Raw genomic sequence first — 15517 nt, forward strand, 5'->3', positions numbered from 1 at the left:
TTTGCTGTCTATCTTTTGGTATTTATGTCTTTTGCCCCGTATCTGTTGAGTTTTGAGAATTCTTTGTATATTCTAGATGCCAGTCCTTTGTTGGATATGCGGCCTGTAAATATTGCCTTCCAATCTGTAGCTTGTCTTTTAATTTTCTTCATGTGGGCTTTCACAGAACAAAGGTTTTTGGTTTTGATGAAGTTCAGTTTATCAATCTTTTTTGGATCATGCTTTTATAAGAACTCTTTGCCTACCCCTGGATCCCAAAGATTTTCCTTCTGATTTTCTAAAAGTGTTAAGAGTTTTATGTCATGATTGGACATTATCTTTGTATGATTGAGGTTTTCCCCCAACCTCCTCCTTAGCTTATGGATGTCCAGTTGCTCCAGCACCATTGTTGAAAGGTATCCTTCCTCCACTGAATTGCTTTTGAACCTTTGAAAAATCAGTTGAGCCAACTCAACAACAAATGAAGCAACCTAATTTGAAAATAGGTTAAGGACTGGAATGGATTCCTCCTCTGTAAAAAGATATACAGATGACCAGTAAGCATATGGGGAGGTGCCCAACATCACTTATATTGCATCCCATTAAGGTAATGCAAATCAAAATCACAATAAGATACCACTCCATACTCATTAAGATGATTATCAAAAAATGGAAAATAACAAGTGTTGATCAGGATGTGGAAAAACTGTAACCTACGTATTGCTGGTAGGAATATAAAATGGTACAGGCACTATAGAAAAGTGGCAGTTCCTCAAGAAGTTAAACATAGGATTACCATATGATCCAGGAATTTTACTTCTGGGTATAGACTCCAAATATTAAAGTAAAATATGAACTTGTAAACCAATGTTCATAGCAGCACTATTCACATAGCTCAGAGGTGGAAACAACTCAAGTGTCTATCAAGAGAAGAATGGATAAACAAAATGTGCTTTATCCACACAGTGGAATTATTATTCGGCCATAAAAAGGAAGGAGATTCTGACCCATGCTACATGCAATATGGATGTACCTTGAAAACATTATGCTAAAGTGAAAATGGCCACACATAAAAGGACAAATATTGTCTAATTTCACTTACATCAGGTACCTAGAAGAGGCGAATTTGTAGAAAGTAGAAGAGAGGTGGTCAGGGGAAGAGGGAAATGGATTAGAGAGTATTAAGTTTCTCTTTGGGATGATGACAAAGTTCTGGAGGCAGATGGTGGTAACTGTTAAGTGTACTTAGTACCACTGAATTGTTAATGTATGTTTTATAATAAAATTTTAAAAATCCGTTGCAGATTTGTGTGGACCTAACTGCTCTTTTTTCTAATCCCTAAATTAGGTTCTTCCCATGGCTCCAACTTTAAATTAGGACTTTTATGTATGCCTATTTACTTTTTAAATGATCATAAGGTCACCAAATAGGTTTTCCCACACTGAAATTATATGCTCTCCCACAAATAAATAAATATAACACAAGCAGTGATCCTACTCTTACCACTATGAGAAAGTTGAATAGAATAAATGATCAGAAGAGTATCTGGGTTTTAACTCTGACATAAGTTACAAACCTCAACTTTCTTCCTAAAATAACAGTACTCTTATTACCATGATAATCAAATCATGAAAGTGCTTTGTAAACTGTGAAATACTCTTTAGGTGTACTATCACATATTTAGCTGTTTTGCCTCACAATGGAAGTAAGCTTTGCTGCAGCTTAAAACTAAGGCTTCATTTGGCTCTACACATTTCAGACCTCTCCACTTAATGGATTTTGTTTTTTTAGGTCCAAAATCTGATTTGGTCATTATACTATAAATGTCTCTCGGGGCTAGTCTTGACAGCAGTCATGCTATTAAGTGATTGACATGTAAACCAGAACACTAAGCCACTAGTTTACATTAGGGAATACCCAGAGTCCCTCCCTTCCTAGAATCAGACACCCACCAAGCCAAAAGAGTCACCAGAAAGATATTGAGCATGGATTTAGAGCAAACAGAGGGAAACTGCCTTGAGATATTTTTGACCTAATATTAAGTCTTATAAAAATATTTCTCATCACAATCAGGAGTCCCTCTCTTCCCCCACCCCCAGTAAAAAATCACTCATTTTCTCTAGGTGCAAGATCCTTCTTGCTGAAAGGTGCTGAATATACCGTCAGTTCTGCCTCTTCAACTCACCATGGACTTGGGCTTTGTTTGTTGCCTATCAGCCTCTCATACACTCCTCCCAGTACATTGTGTTTAGCCTAACACCATTTTGGCTACAATCCTTATTTTATCCGTGGGCCTATTTCATCTAAGATGTGTTTGTACATATGGTGATCTCACTCATCATACGTTGATTTTTATTAGAAAACTCAACGTTCTGCTAAGATTCACTAGTCCTCAGTGCCAAAGACCTCTCTGGAGAATGAGACCTACCCTGGCTCTCCTCCGAGCCTTCAGCACAATTGACTGTAATAATATATTTTACCCCAAATTTCTCACTCTTAGCTTCTATTATGGTCTTTCAAAAACACTTGGATGAATCACCTGGTCTCAGTAATTATTGGTTTCTCCCTGTTGACTAGGTCCCTAATGCCTCGTGTACTAGTTTTTGATTTACCTCCCTCACAGTAAAGGCTATGACTGTGAGAGAATTTTTTCATCTTTCTTCTCATAAAGGCCAAAGCAAATACTGAGAATTTGCATAAATGAAGAAATCTGAGGACAAAGCAGCTATGGTATATTGGAAAAAAACATGGGACTTGGGACCTGAATGGGGAATGAATATATGTATGTGTGTGGTGGAAGGTGGAAGTGAAGGTAAGAACAAGTATTTCTTGAACAGTTATTACATTATGTACCTGCCTTCCCTTCCATCATGAAGTCTCCCCGTGTGATCAAGGCTCTAGGTTTGTGCTCTGCCACTTTTTCAATTGTACGGCCTTGAGTAAATTATAGATATCCTTGTTGATCAAGTCAGGGTAATACATACCTCAGCATTTCTGTGAAGAACTACATACTCTTAAATACCGTGAAGAGAGTATTTAAGCATTTACTATACAGCAAAGCAGTGTACCAAAGTATTATTATAATGGATCATACATTTCCAACTCATAGGAAGATGTGAGAAAAGGGAAAGTTCACTGTGGCCTATAAGAGTTCAGAGAAGCTTTACCAGAAGTAGAATTTGGGGTATGTCTTTACAGCGTGCACTTGACTTGTCTGGGAATGGGGAAAGGGAATATTCAGGAAACCAGTGCAGCATAAGCAAAGGTGTTGGAGGCAGTGGTGAGTACAGGTTTTTGGCATCGCTATACTAGGTCACAGAATAGATCAAAGGCCTATGTTTAAAGTGGTAGCAACAGATGGAAAAAGACAAATCTGAAAGACTCTGTTTATGAAAAACTGGCCAGACTGGGTTAAGTGGTTCAACAGTGATAATAATAGAGGAGGAAGGGAAGACATTTCTAAGAGTCTGAGGCCAGAGCATGACAGAAGGAAATGGAGGGTGTTACTGACAGAGATGGGTGAACCTGGAAGGGGCACCAGTGGGGAAGACAGTAAGTACAGTCATGTGTGGGCTGAGTTTAGTTAACAGGTATGAAAGGCCTCTAGCTGTCACTCTAGCTGAAAGGCAGATGGCATTTCCTCCTCACATTATAAAATTTTAGTCTGTGCCACTTCAGTTTACACTGGGGACAAGAAAAAAACCAAATGCCATTATAAGAAGCTCAGAATACAGGGATCCCTGGGTGGCTCAGCGGTTTCGTGCCTGCCTTTGGCCCAGGGTGCGATCCTGGAGTCCAGGGATCCAGTCCCGCGTCGGGTTCCTGGCATGGAGCCTGCTTCTCCTTCTGCCTGTGTCTCTGCCTCTCTCTATGTCTATCATAAATAAATAAAAATAAATCTTAAAAAAAAGATTGTTGGTGTTAAAAACCAGGTAATCTCTGATAGGTTGTATGTCTAGCCAGGTGGGACATAAATTAAAAAAAAAAAAAAAAAAGAAGCAGCTCAGAATACTAGAGAGGACCTGTTGCTGGGTTCCTCTGAGGGAACTGACCTCCAACCTAGAACCATTTATCACTGCTGAATTCAGGAATAATTTTCTAACTTTTCCCTTGCTTAAAGCAAATTCTTTATTTCAAACAGGATCAAGTATATAATAACTGGCCATTTTATTTGACACAGGAGAGCTTTAAAATCCTTATATTCATTAAGCTTTGTTCTAGCCTAGTAAGTATGTTACAATGGGCTGTCGATTTACATGGAGACAGAGCCTAAATTTCAAGTTCCTGAAACTCTCTGAGTAGCATTTCCTTATCTGTGAGGGAAGAGGCTTGCCCTACCTGACCCATCCTCTCCAAAATCCTGACAGAGAAACTGTACTTTGAAGATTTCGGTTCCAACTCTTACCACCAGATGTCACCATTGCTACTTAGAAAAAGGTAACTTGAGAGACAGCAGAATCATGAATAAACAAAAAACCTCTACTTATTCCAATTAATTAAATATTTATTGAACACTTAAATTGCCCAGACCACTAATAACAGGTGCTTTGGATGAAAAAGACTACCATGCCCTCAAAGAGATTAAAGGAGACATGGAAGCAATCATACATCAATGCCCTTAAAACATACAACATAAAGCCAAGAAATCAAATGCTCAGTGAAAAATCAACATACCATCTCCTTAAGGTACAACATCACTTCCAGGAATACTTTCTCTGACTACAACCCTGGGGTTAGGTCCCCCAGCTGGAAGTTACTGGTGCAACCTATGCCTAGTATTCATCATGCTTTTTGTAATCACTTAATGGCAGCCTACCTTGCTAGACTGTCATTTGTGAGGGCAGGGCCCATGCATCCACCCTGTTGTTTTCCCAAGCTTACCACAGTACTAAGGGTAGTAGCAGTCATTTGCTGGATTTACTTATGCATCAGGTGCTATGCTAGACTCCTTATAGTCACCACTGCATTTAATCTTCCCAATGACCCTAGGCCACTGATACTGTGGATCTTACAGATGAGGGACCCATGGCTACCTGGCTAGGAGGTGGCAGAACCATGAACCCAGAACTGATTCAGTAACATGTACTATCACATCAACCTGAGCCACTTTTAAGAACTTCCATTATTTGATGCCAACCTGTTTATCCAGCTAACTTACCACTCTTTTCCTTGGATAAGCAACCCCACCCTTAATTACATAACGCTCACTACCCTTTCAACACTTCACTCCTGTTTGCCCTGTCCTCTGGCATTGGCCAAGATCAACTTCTTTCAAATGATTAGTTTAATAAAATCAATAAGGTACTCATCTATTAGAACAATTTTCTGAAATTTGTTCCCAAATTTGTTCTTCTACAGAAGGTTTATCCTTCATGAAACAATGGTTAGAACTGCCTACCAAGACCTCCTATGAGGGCTATTAGAACCTGAGAAAATAGTTCCTAGTAACAGCTTTTACTTTTAAAGCACTTTTCAGACTCATATAATGACCTATAAACTTTATAGGACTGTAGAAATTACCTAGCTCAAACTTCTCATTTTATAGCTAAGACTGAGAAAACTCTGATTTGATCCAAGGTTTAGTCAGGAGAGTCAAGACCATGCTGTAACCTCTTGCCTAATTGTATTAATGTATGAAAACTGCTGCCACTCTAGCATTAACTTCACAAAGGCCAACATTTCTAGTACCTGTTGGCATCTACCACTTGACTGCCCAGATTCCAGTACCAAACCTGCCACCCTTTCTAGCTCTGAGACCCTGGGTTAGATATTTACACTGTTTATGCCTCAGTCTCCTCCTCTGCTAAATAAGGATCATAGTTCTTACCTCTTAGGATTGTTAGGAAATCTGACATTATAAATGAAAAGCACTTAGAACAGTATGTGGCATACAGTAAATACTCAATAAACATTAACCATTGTTCCTACTTGATAAATATTCTTTCACCGTCATTCCTACTAAAAATACAAAACATTCTCTCTTTTCTTGGAACTTAATCCTTGTGTTACACTTTGAGGAATGATTTATTTTTTCCAAACTGAAATAAATACAAGGCAATTGATGTGTTCACTTACTTTACTAACACTACATTTACCATGTTATCACCATGGAATGTAAATTCAGGTTAGACGAGAAAATTTCACGTATAATAAAGCATTCTGGAGTACGCCAAAGTTTGTGTATAAATGTCTGACCGAACCACCTTGCTGATAAATCATTAATCACTTCAAATATAGGTAATTTGTTAACATTTATGATTCTTACAGAGAAAATAAACAAACTTCAAACATTTAAAAAGTATTTTTCATTTACCTTTGCATTAGTACTTAAAATACACATTTCTATTTCAAGATGACATTTAAAAATTCTAATACAACAGCAGCATAAATATAACTGCAATTACAAAAAAAGCTAAACTGGGATCCACAGTTAAGTTATTCTCATGTTTACAAGTATGATTCTGAAATAAATACTACTTCTAAGCAGCTGTTATCGGCTTTTTGGGTTTGGTTTAAATACACATATTTTCAGTTGTGGGGAAGCTTATATTCTTTGCACTGTTCTGAAAGGATTAAGAGCCCTAAAAACTGAAGTACTCCGTCTGCAAAACAGGCAGAAAAAAGTTAAATAGGATTCCTATATGACATCAAAAGCATGTGATATTCTGCAGCAATTGGGAGTACTTCAGAATTGGCAAACTGTCCTCTTTACAACTAATTTTAACAGAAGAGTTTAAGAAGGAGCATATTTTATCACTACATTTAAAAGTGACATGTTTCTTTTGTGCTAATTTGACTCCCGTGAATGACCTAGCTAGTTAATTGGTCACAAGTAATTTGGTTACCAGGCAAATCAAACCTGCAAGAAAAAAAGCCAATATTTAAATTACCATATTATTGTCTGACCCATTCAAATGATTTATTTTCAACATAAACAAAAACTCACTATGAGATACCTAACTAAAAAGCAAGCACCACCAACAAAACCGAGACAGCTTCTCTTCTTCTAAGGTTTAGGCTTTGCCCAGAATTCCTTATACATGGAATAGCCCATACCTAAAGGAAAAAGAAATATTAGTTAAGCATTTAAATATTTCCCACAATATTAAGGAGATTAAAAACAGTTCATAAGACAGTTAAAAGTAGCATCTTACTAACATGCAATATTTACAAGGTGAAGATGACCCAAGGCTGCTTATTCTTGCCTTCTTAAACTATTCAAGTTTCTGAAATTCTTTTTATATGGGTTCCTAACTAGCTCAAGGCTAGTATGACTAGTTCAGACTACTGAAATATTTGTTTTAAAGAACAATCAGTACTTACCTTACAACTTTAAAAGGAGTCACTCTTGACTTTATTTGGTATTATTTGATATTACACAGCAACGAAATATAAAGCCAATAAAAGAATGTAATACCTACATTAAAAAAATCTTTTCAGGGGTGCCTGCATAGCTCAGTTGGTTAAGCATCTGACTCTTGATTTTGGCTGTCATGATCTCAGGGCTGTGAGATCAAGCCCCATGTTGGGCTCCACACTGAGCATGGAGGCTGCTTAAGATTCTCTCTCCCTCTCTCCCTGTCCCACCCCTTTGGGTTCTTTAAAACCCAAACTCTCCCACTTTCAAAAATTCAGTAAAACAGCAACCAACCATATGTCTCCCAGATAATGAATCTTACTACCAACCCTATTTACATAACTGGACTCCAGTGAAATTATAAACTCTGTAATGAACAGAATTGCCTTTTCTTTCTTTAAAACTAGTAGGATGTATCACAGACTAAAACTATGTCACTATTTGAACTATTTTATTAATGCAATTTTTATGTGAGAATAAATATGTGACATTACAAACTACTTCAAAGTCAGCTAAAAGAATCTACTTTGTTTTATTTACAAAGAAATCTATTAATGGGAATTACAAACTTGAAAGTTTCCTGCAAAAACCTACCAAGAGTCATTGCTCCCACAACAAAGCCTTGGGCTGCCACACGCATGTGGATCAGGTGAACAGACATTTTAGTATTTCCCCTGCTCTTTAATTTATATAATCCATATGCGACGATTGCTGCAAACCCCGCCATTCCTGTAAAACAAATCGTCACATATGTCATATGCATGGGGTCGGAGAACCAAAATGACTTTACAATCAATGTACTTTCTACTATTTTTATGAGGATGTTTTATAAGACTATTAATCAACTAACATACAAATTGAGTCTTTAGTTTTCTCCCTCAAAACCAAAAAACCATAATCGGCAGCAAACAGTAGCAGATTCGGAACGTTAAGATCATCTTCAAAATGTGGGCTGTGGGGCCTGTAGGTGCTTTAAGAGTGCCAAAGGAATGCTTCCTCTAAGTCCTACTTCCTTCCCTGAAGGGAATCAGTTAATATAGCACAGACTGTAATAAACCCTGTGAGTGTAAGCTTTTTTTGAGTCTTTTGAGTCCTTCTAGCAAATCATTGAGACTGAGGGTAGTTGAGATCACACACATTTAATGAAATAAGAGTCAATAAAAGAAGGCTGCACACAGAAATTTGTAAAAAGAGGTATATCTAGCCAATCTCAGATATTTCAAGAATATATGAAGACAATGAAACAAATGCTTTCAGGATGCAGCTGATGAACAAATTGACCACACTTCCCCTGTATTAAAACTTACAACAGACTCATTAGAATATTAAAGTCAAACTTACCAATGGGAACAAATGGTGCCTCTCTAGCTTTTCGGATAAGTTTAGATCCCTGATCTTCATCATATGAAGAAAGAGAAACATCTGTGCCAGTTGACATTGTGACTGAAGAATCCTCCTGAAAGAGAATTTCCAGGAGGTTCTGCTATTAGAAACATCTAGAACACTAAATAGCTGGATGTAATTATTTTTTTTTAGATTTTTTATTATTTATTTAAATACACAGAGAGGAGAAAGAGAGAGAGAGGCAGAGACACAGGCAGAGGGAGAAGCAGACTCCATGCAGGGAGCCTGATGTGGGACTTGATCCTGGGTCTCCAGGATCACACCCTGAGGGGCTGAAGGCGGCGCTAAACCGCTGAGCCACCTGGGCTGCCCAGCTGGATGTAATTAAAACATTCTGGTTTCCACATAAAAATCTGGTAGGTTATCCTTGAAGTTTAAAAAGAATTTTTTAGAAACTAAATGTATTTTTAACGCGCAGCTACCTTTAGGAAGAGTTGTATTTATCCCTATTGTTTTGATGTTTATCCCATACAACCAATTCCTATTTGTTTATGTTTAAGTAGGCTTCACACCCAGCATGGACCCCAGTGTGGGGCTTGAACTCACAATCCTGAGCTCAAGATCTGAGCTGACATCAAGAGTCATATGCTTAATAGAGTGAGCTACTGGGGGAACCCCAATCAATTCCTTTTTAACACCACATCACTGATAACAGGGAAAGTTGTTTTTTTTTTTTTTAATTGAAATAACTTTTGTCAATTAAAATAGTAACCATTGATTTTCTGGCTATTTTCACCCTAAATTCAACTTAACATCTTCACTCAAACCAAACCAATAAATATTCCTTACTGTCTCTTCAAACCATGCTGAATATCCTAAATGCCTCTAAGTGTAGTTTTTATTGGTTACAACTGAGACTGACTCCAACATGGCATCTGGCTTCCATTCTCACCTCTGATATGGTGCCTAACCTATTACACTAATCTCTATTATTAATGGTGGTTGTTTTGGGGAAAAGATTATAGCCTTTCTAAACAACCAAAACTTCTACTTAGTTCATTATTTACTTCTTCTCTCTCTCTTTTTTTTAAAGATTTTATTTATTCATAGACACAGAGAGAGAGGCAGAGACACAGACAGAGAGAGAAGCAGGCTCCATGCAGGGAGCCTGATGTGGGACTCGATCCCGGGTCTCCAGGATCACACCCCAGGCTGCAGGTGGCGCCAAACTGCTGCGCCACCGGGGCTGCCCTCATTATTTACTTCTTTTAAGGACAAAGCTTTTATATTAAATACTATTGCTAGAAACGCCTCTTTTTAAGTATAATTTATATTCAATTGAACATAATATAGCCTTTTAATTTTTTTTACTTAGGGTTACTATTTTTAACATCACTGCAGTGAAAGAAAGAAAGAAAGAAAGAAAGAAAGAAAGAAAGAAAGAAAGAAAGAAGAAAGAAAGAAAGAAAGAAAGAAAGAAGAAAAAGAAAGAAAGAAAAGAAAGAAAAGAAAGAAAAGAAAAGAAAAGAAAGAAAAGAAAAGAAAAGAAAAGAAAAAAAAGAAAAGAAAAGAAAATGACCCTGAGGGTCTTCTCAATGAATGAATACCTCCTAAATTTCAGCTCTCCTTTCCTTTACATACCCTGTATTCCCTGGGCCTCCCTCTTGAAATTCTCTACCTTCTTTTATATTACTCCTTTAAGCAGTACCAAAAAAAGGCAAGATATTAGCCTGATCATTATATGGATAAGGGGGCCAGAAAAAAAAAAAAAAAAGATTCATTTCCATGACCACAGAGACCAAAAAAGGCTCCATTCTCCTTTTACATAGGAAGCTATTTAATAGGTGTCTCATAATAACGAGAAAACAAATTCAGTTTCAACCTTGGTCACAATAAATATGTATATACTTCCTTCTTCACTGAGCTGATTTAAACTGCCTGTAAACGTTACCCACAGATAAAAGGGAGTCAAGCATAGTATGTTAAGTATACAAGTCTGATTAGTGTCAGTTACAATAAACTCAAAAGTCAACTGCCCATCCCACTACCCACATAACATCCTACCTTCACTTCTGGGTTTTTCATGTACATCATGAATCATACTCCCTTCAATAAAAACTCTCATTCAACACTTTGCTATTCCAGGGTTTTAAGTAGAGGTAGGACCCTCAAAGAAAATCCAACTCTAAGGGAGGCATAGTGCTTAGTCTGAAAAGTGAAATCATCCTTCCAAGCCCCCATCCCTATTGGGAAGAATACCACTGATCTGAAAAGGAAACCTTATACCAGGGGAGTTGTACAGCATCACACATCTAAAGTAAGAGGAAACTCTAAGTAGAACTAGCCTTTCTCTTTTTTAAAAAAATATTTATTTATTTATTATTTATGATAGACATAGAGAGAGAGGCAGAGACACAGGAGGAGGGAGAAGCAGGCTCCATGCCGGGAGCCCGACGCGGGACTCGATCCCGGGACTCCAGGATCGCGCCCTGGGCCAAAGGCAGGCGCCAAACCACTGAGCCACCCAGGGATCCCCTCTCTTTTTTAGTACTGATACCTGCTAACTGACTAAAGCCCTACTTGCTGAGCTTTTATCATATATAAGGGTTAGCAAGTTCTAGGTTTAAAACACTATGTATGTGAGGAGTTAGAACAAAAAAACCACTGAAATAATTAATGTGATGTTAAACATTAGATATATTTTTTTAAAGGGACAGGATAGAGTATGATTACTTGCAAGAGCATAACAGAGAATGAGGAACTGAATTCAGAGTGTGGTTCTTTTAGCTAAAGTACGTTTGGGAACTTTCACAAAGAAATATTTAAGACTGGCCCTCAAGAAAGAAGAGATTGGACTAGATGGAGAGATTAAACATTATATTTTAGGCTAGTGTATGCTTATTTGTTGCTTTCAAAACTAACCATTAGTTTCCGAAGGTCATAACAGTTTATAACAACTCCTCCTTCCACCTTTCTTGCCAATGAACCCCACAATCAAATCATATTAAATTTCTTAAAAATGGGGGATCCCCGGGTGGCTCAGCCTTCGGCCCAGGGTGTGATCCTGGAGACCTGGGATAGAGTCCCACATCAAGCTCCTGCATGGAGCCTGCTTCTCTCTCTGCCTCTCTCTGTGTCTGTCATGAATAAATAAATAAAATCTTAAAAAATAATAATAATAAAGTTCTAAAAAAAGGTTCTCTATACTCCAGTGCCTCTGCACAATCTGATTTCTCTGCCTAACACTGTTGCTCCCTTTTCTTCATCTCCTTCAGATATTCTTTTTCCTAGCTAACTCCTCCCATTTTTCAGGTTCTTACCTTAACTGACTTCCACTCGAAGTCTCCCTGGACTTTCTAAGTTTATGATCATTGCTTTGACTATGCAGTCCTATAGGATCCCATGCTTTCCCTAAAAAAAAAAAAAAAAAAACTCTTATAAAACTTGCTTAACTGTTTCTCTTGCTAGAATCCTTGAAGCAAGCAGGCTATACCTGCCCTGCTTGTATCTATCTCCACTACCTGCCATGATGCTTTGCATGTAGTAAGCATACCACAGAATATTTGAATAAATTTAAAAATAATATATTTCAACAATTAAAATTATTCTCAGTTAATTCATTTAGTAAGATTTAGTGAAAACAGTAACAAGTATGCACATTTGTAGAGTTTAAGTGTTCAGTAAGAAAAATGCCAAACTAGATGTCCCTAAGTGCTTATTTAATTCTAATTCATAAAGGAAGAAATGATAACTTGAGCAGGTCTTGGTTCCTTGCAACCACAAGAGACAAAACTATTATATAACATAATCCACTTTTAAAAACTAGCACCTTTTGTAGATATATGCATTCTTTCTTCCTTTGCTTAATTATTCCTAAACTAAGAAGTTATTTGGGAATTATCTGGATCAGTATAACTGTTCAACAGGTCAACAGAATTTTTTTTCCTCCCTCCTGCAGGAAGGTGGGGATGGCAGTCTCTCTCCTATATATAAAAGAAAATCCACTCATCTCCATTCCTCACCTATGATACAGACTGAAGTTTGTACGGGTAGGATATTTGATCTGGTTTTCTGATCAGAGTAAGAATAAGGGTGTGGGGAAACCATGTGGTCATTATTTGCTTTCAGTGATTAATGATAACCTGTCTCTGATTGAGACCATCTTATAGCAAATTTGAAGATAAAATTAATAAAGAGGAATATAAAAAGTCCAACATACACCATAGATTACACTAGACTTCAAATTTTATTTTTATACCATCTCATGAATTCTAATATACCATATATTCCTAACACTCCTTGCACGTAAGATTTGGTAATTCTCTAATTACCAGCTGAAAGTTTCCCAAGTATTTATGATTTACAGCCAGACCAGTTGAAAATGGCTAACTTTTAAAGTAACAGGATCAATAACTATGAATCATATAATTTGAGAGTAACAACCCAGATGATTAATCCATGCCAACAGCCTAATTTTACAGACGGAAAAAGGGTTATGAAGGGTTATATGAACTGCTCAACCGGAGAGGGGAGGATTAGAACTCAGATCTCGGGATCCCTGGGTGGCGCAGCGGTTTGGCGCCTGCCTTTGGCCCAGGGCGTGATCCTGGAGACCCGGGATCGAATCCCACATCGGGCTCCCGGTGTATGGAGCCTGCTTCTCCCTCTGCCTGTGTCTCTGCGCCTCTCTCTCTCTCTGTGACTATCATAAATAAATAAAAATTAAAAAAAAAAAAAAAAAAAAGAACTCAGATCTCCCCAAACAGTCCAGAGTTCTTTTGACAATATATTGCCAAGCATCAATCTTATAATGCTGGTAAAATATTTGATCTGAGAAATATTAAAATCTATTCCTTAACAGGAATTTTTTTCTGCAATTTTTTTCTTCGAATTGTAAAAAAAAGATGCAAATCATTCCTAAAATTAAATGAAACTTTCTTCTCCAGTGACTTAACTCATCCACCAATTTCAACTGTGCTTTGAATAGATCTTTTTTCACTAGCACCACTTCCAGATTTTCCTTTAATTTCTCATCCACCCATAGCAATTGACCCAGATCTCTGTCAAAAAGTTGAACAGGTACAAAAAGGGGCACCAACGACCGGGTGATATTCAAAGCCAGTTTGAAAATACTAATTATTCTCTAAACTTAGTAAGATACCACTGCAGACCTTTCCAAACGCATGGGAACCTAGAAATGACATCAGCGAAGATGAGCTGCCCAGCTTGAGGTGCTGTAACAGACTGACTGAAGGATCTTCACACCCTGTCATTTTGGTCACAGGAACAAGGGCTTCAAGCTTTGATTTTCCATCAGTTACCTGTCAGCTGGTTTAAAAGGACTAAAAGGCCTCAGTCTGGAGATTCCGATTCAGAGGGTCTCGGGCAGGGCCCGAGGAATCTGTATTTTATTTAAGAAGCCCCCTTCAACTGACTCTGGGACACAAGGAAGTTAAGAGATTCCCCGATACAGAGTATTCAAATACATGTGTCATGCTGGGGCCTGGTGCCACTTCAATTGTCTGGACTTTTCAATCCAAACCGGTTAAACTCGAAAGCGCCTGGGTACTTCTGGAAGCCTGAGTCGTGAGGTGGCGATGACCCCCGAGCCGGAACTAGCTGCTGCCCACACTCGTGATGAGCGTGAAAAGCGAGTAGCACTGTCGAAATTATTTCAGCTGCTCCCAAATTCTAGACCCGCGCTTTGCTTTCTAACCCTCGCCGGCGGGTCTAGCTTTCAGGAAGAAATGTAAATCCCGTCACGGTTGCCCTATACAGGGCCCGAGGCCTTCTTACCTTCCCAGGGTAGGAGGGGGTCGACCAGGGTGGGAGGAACCACGGGGTCGTGGGGAAGTTACAAGGCCGTGCGGTTTCCGCCCTCAGCCTTTCGAGCCTCTTGCCCTCTCTGCTCCTGTGACCTTGTCGGGACTCCACCGCCGGAGCGCTCGGCCCCCCCCGCCCATCCTTCCTCACCCACCGCGCGGGCCCGCTCTCCGGGAGGCTCCCTGCTCCGGGGCTCCCGGTACTTGCCGCGCGACCTGCTGCCCGAGGTCGGCCCCAACCCCCTCCGCGGGTCTTCCCTCTCCTCGGCCACGACTCATCCACGAGCCTTTGCTTCATCCCCTCAGCCGACAGGCCGTTAGGCCTGGTCTCTGGACCGCCCCCACTCCCCCCCCCGCCCCCATCCGGCAACTTTCCCTCATCCTCGAGGTCGGGCCGAGACCGCCAAGCCCACCTCGCCCCCCTTCAACTCGGGCATCGCTCCCCTCCTCCCAGTCCCGCGGCCCCCACCACTCCCAAGGCCCTCTCGGCCCAACCAAGCGCGGCCGCACTTCTTCCCGCCTCACCGTCGGGCGTCCTCGGCTCCCAAGGCTCCCTCACGCTTCACTCACCAAAGACGGCGCTCGGCCCACACTCCAACCGGCTTCTGGCTCTCACCCACGCCCGCAGTGCAGCCGGCTTCTCCTCGTCCCGCCCACACCCGGCACCAGCCAATCACAGGCCAGCGAGTGGCTGGCGGGGGTCCCGGGGGGTGCGTGCGTGTGCGCGGTGGGTGGGGCGGGTCCGGGATTGACTGGAGCGACGCACGCTGCCGGCTTCTCCTCGTCCCGCCCACACCCGGCGCCAGCCAGTCACGGGCCAGCGAGCGGCTGGCGAGGGTCCCTGTGCGTGAGTGCGTGTGCGCGGTGGTGGCTCCGGCTTCCCGGCCCTCGCGTGGTGATGGCGTCACGGTGACGGTTCATCGGCCGCGGTTCTGCGGCGCCCCTGGCTCCTAGCCCGGCGGAACCTCAGATTTCTCTCGCCCTTTCTCCCTCGTGCAGCGACGGCGAGCACCG

General features: G+C 40.2%; 2 protein-coding genes across 15 annotated transcripts in view; one reads left to right on the forward strand and one right to left on the reverse strand.

Moving 5' to 3' along the window:
• Positions 1-6038: 6038 nt before the first annotated feature.
• HIGD1A (HIG1 hypoxia inducible domain family member 1A) lies at positions 6039-15228 on the reverse strand. Of its 7 annotated transcripts, none has more exons than XR_007405182.1 (5): positions 15074-15228; positions 8679-8793; positions 7932-8066; positions 6937-7036; positions 6039-6839 (listed from the first exon to the last, which is right to left on the reverse strand). XR_007405182.1 is itself a non-coding variant. In XM_025461139.3 (5 exons), exons 3-5 carry the CDS (start codon positions 8773-8775, stop codon positions 6987-6989), a joined length of 282 nt encoding a protein of 93 aa, XP_025316924.1. In that variant the 5' UTR covers positions 8776-8793; positions 12002-12092; positions 15029-15141; the 3' UTR covers positions 6039-6986. The 7 variants fall into 7 exon arrangements, 5 of the variants coding, with proteins under 5 accessions (XP_025316924.1, XP_025316925.1, XP_025316922.1 ...); XR_004808424.2 differs by lacking the exon at positions 15074-15228 and adding an exon at positions 14478-14600; XM_025461139.3 differs by adding an exon at positions 12002-12092 and having other exon boundaries at positions 6039-7036; positions 15029-15141.
• A 54-nt stretch (positions 15229-15282) lies between these two features.
• Positions 15283-15517, forward strand: part of ACKR2 (atypical chemokine receptor 2) — a 62815-nt gene continuing 62580 nt past the window's right edge. For 7 of the 8 annotated variants that reach the window (XM_049099854.1, XM_035704739.2, XM_049099850.1 and 4 more), the window contains exon 1: positions 15286-15412. The gene's annotated coding sequence lies outside the window, so the exon portion shown is untranslated. Of the gene's footprint in view, positions 15413-15517 lie in introns of all 8 variants that reach the window. The other variant, XM_049099851.1, reaches the window with a different exon arrangement.

Source organism: Canis lupus, chromosome 23 (genome assembly GCF_003254725.2).
Source record: "Canis lupus dingo isolate Sandy chromosome 23, ASM325472v2, whole genome shotgun sequence".
Taxonomy (NCBI): Eukaryota; Metazoa; Chordata; class Mammalia; order Carnivora; family Canidae; genus Canis; species Canis lupus.

Coding starts and splice junctions, on each gene's coding strand:
- HIGD1A (XM_025461137.3), bottom strand. CDS start 8,775: ATGTCAACTGGCACAGATGTTTCTCTTTCTTCATATGATGAAGATCAG. Junction 8,067..8,678: donor GGCACCATTTGTTCCCATTG/GTAAGTTTGACT, acceptor TTTGTTTTACAG/GAATGGCGGGGTTTGCAGCA. Junction 7,037..7,931: donor TGTGGGAGCAATGACTCTTG/GTAGGTTTTTGC, acceptor TTTTTCCTTTAG/GTATGGGCTATTCCATGTAT.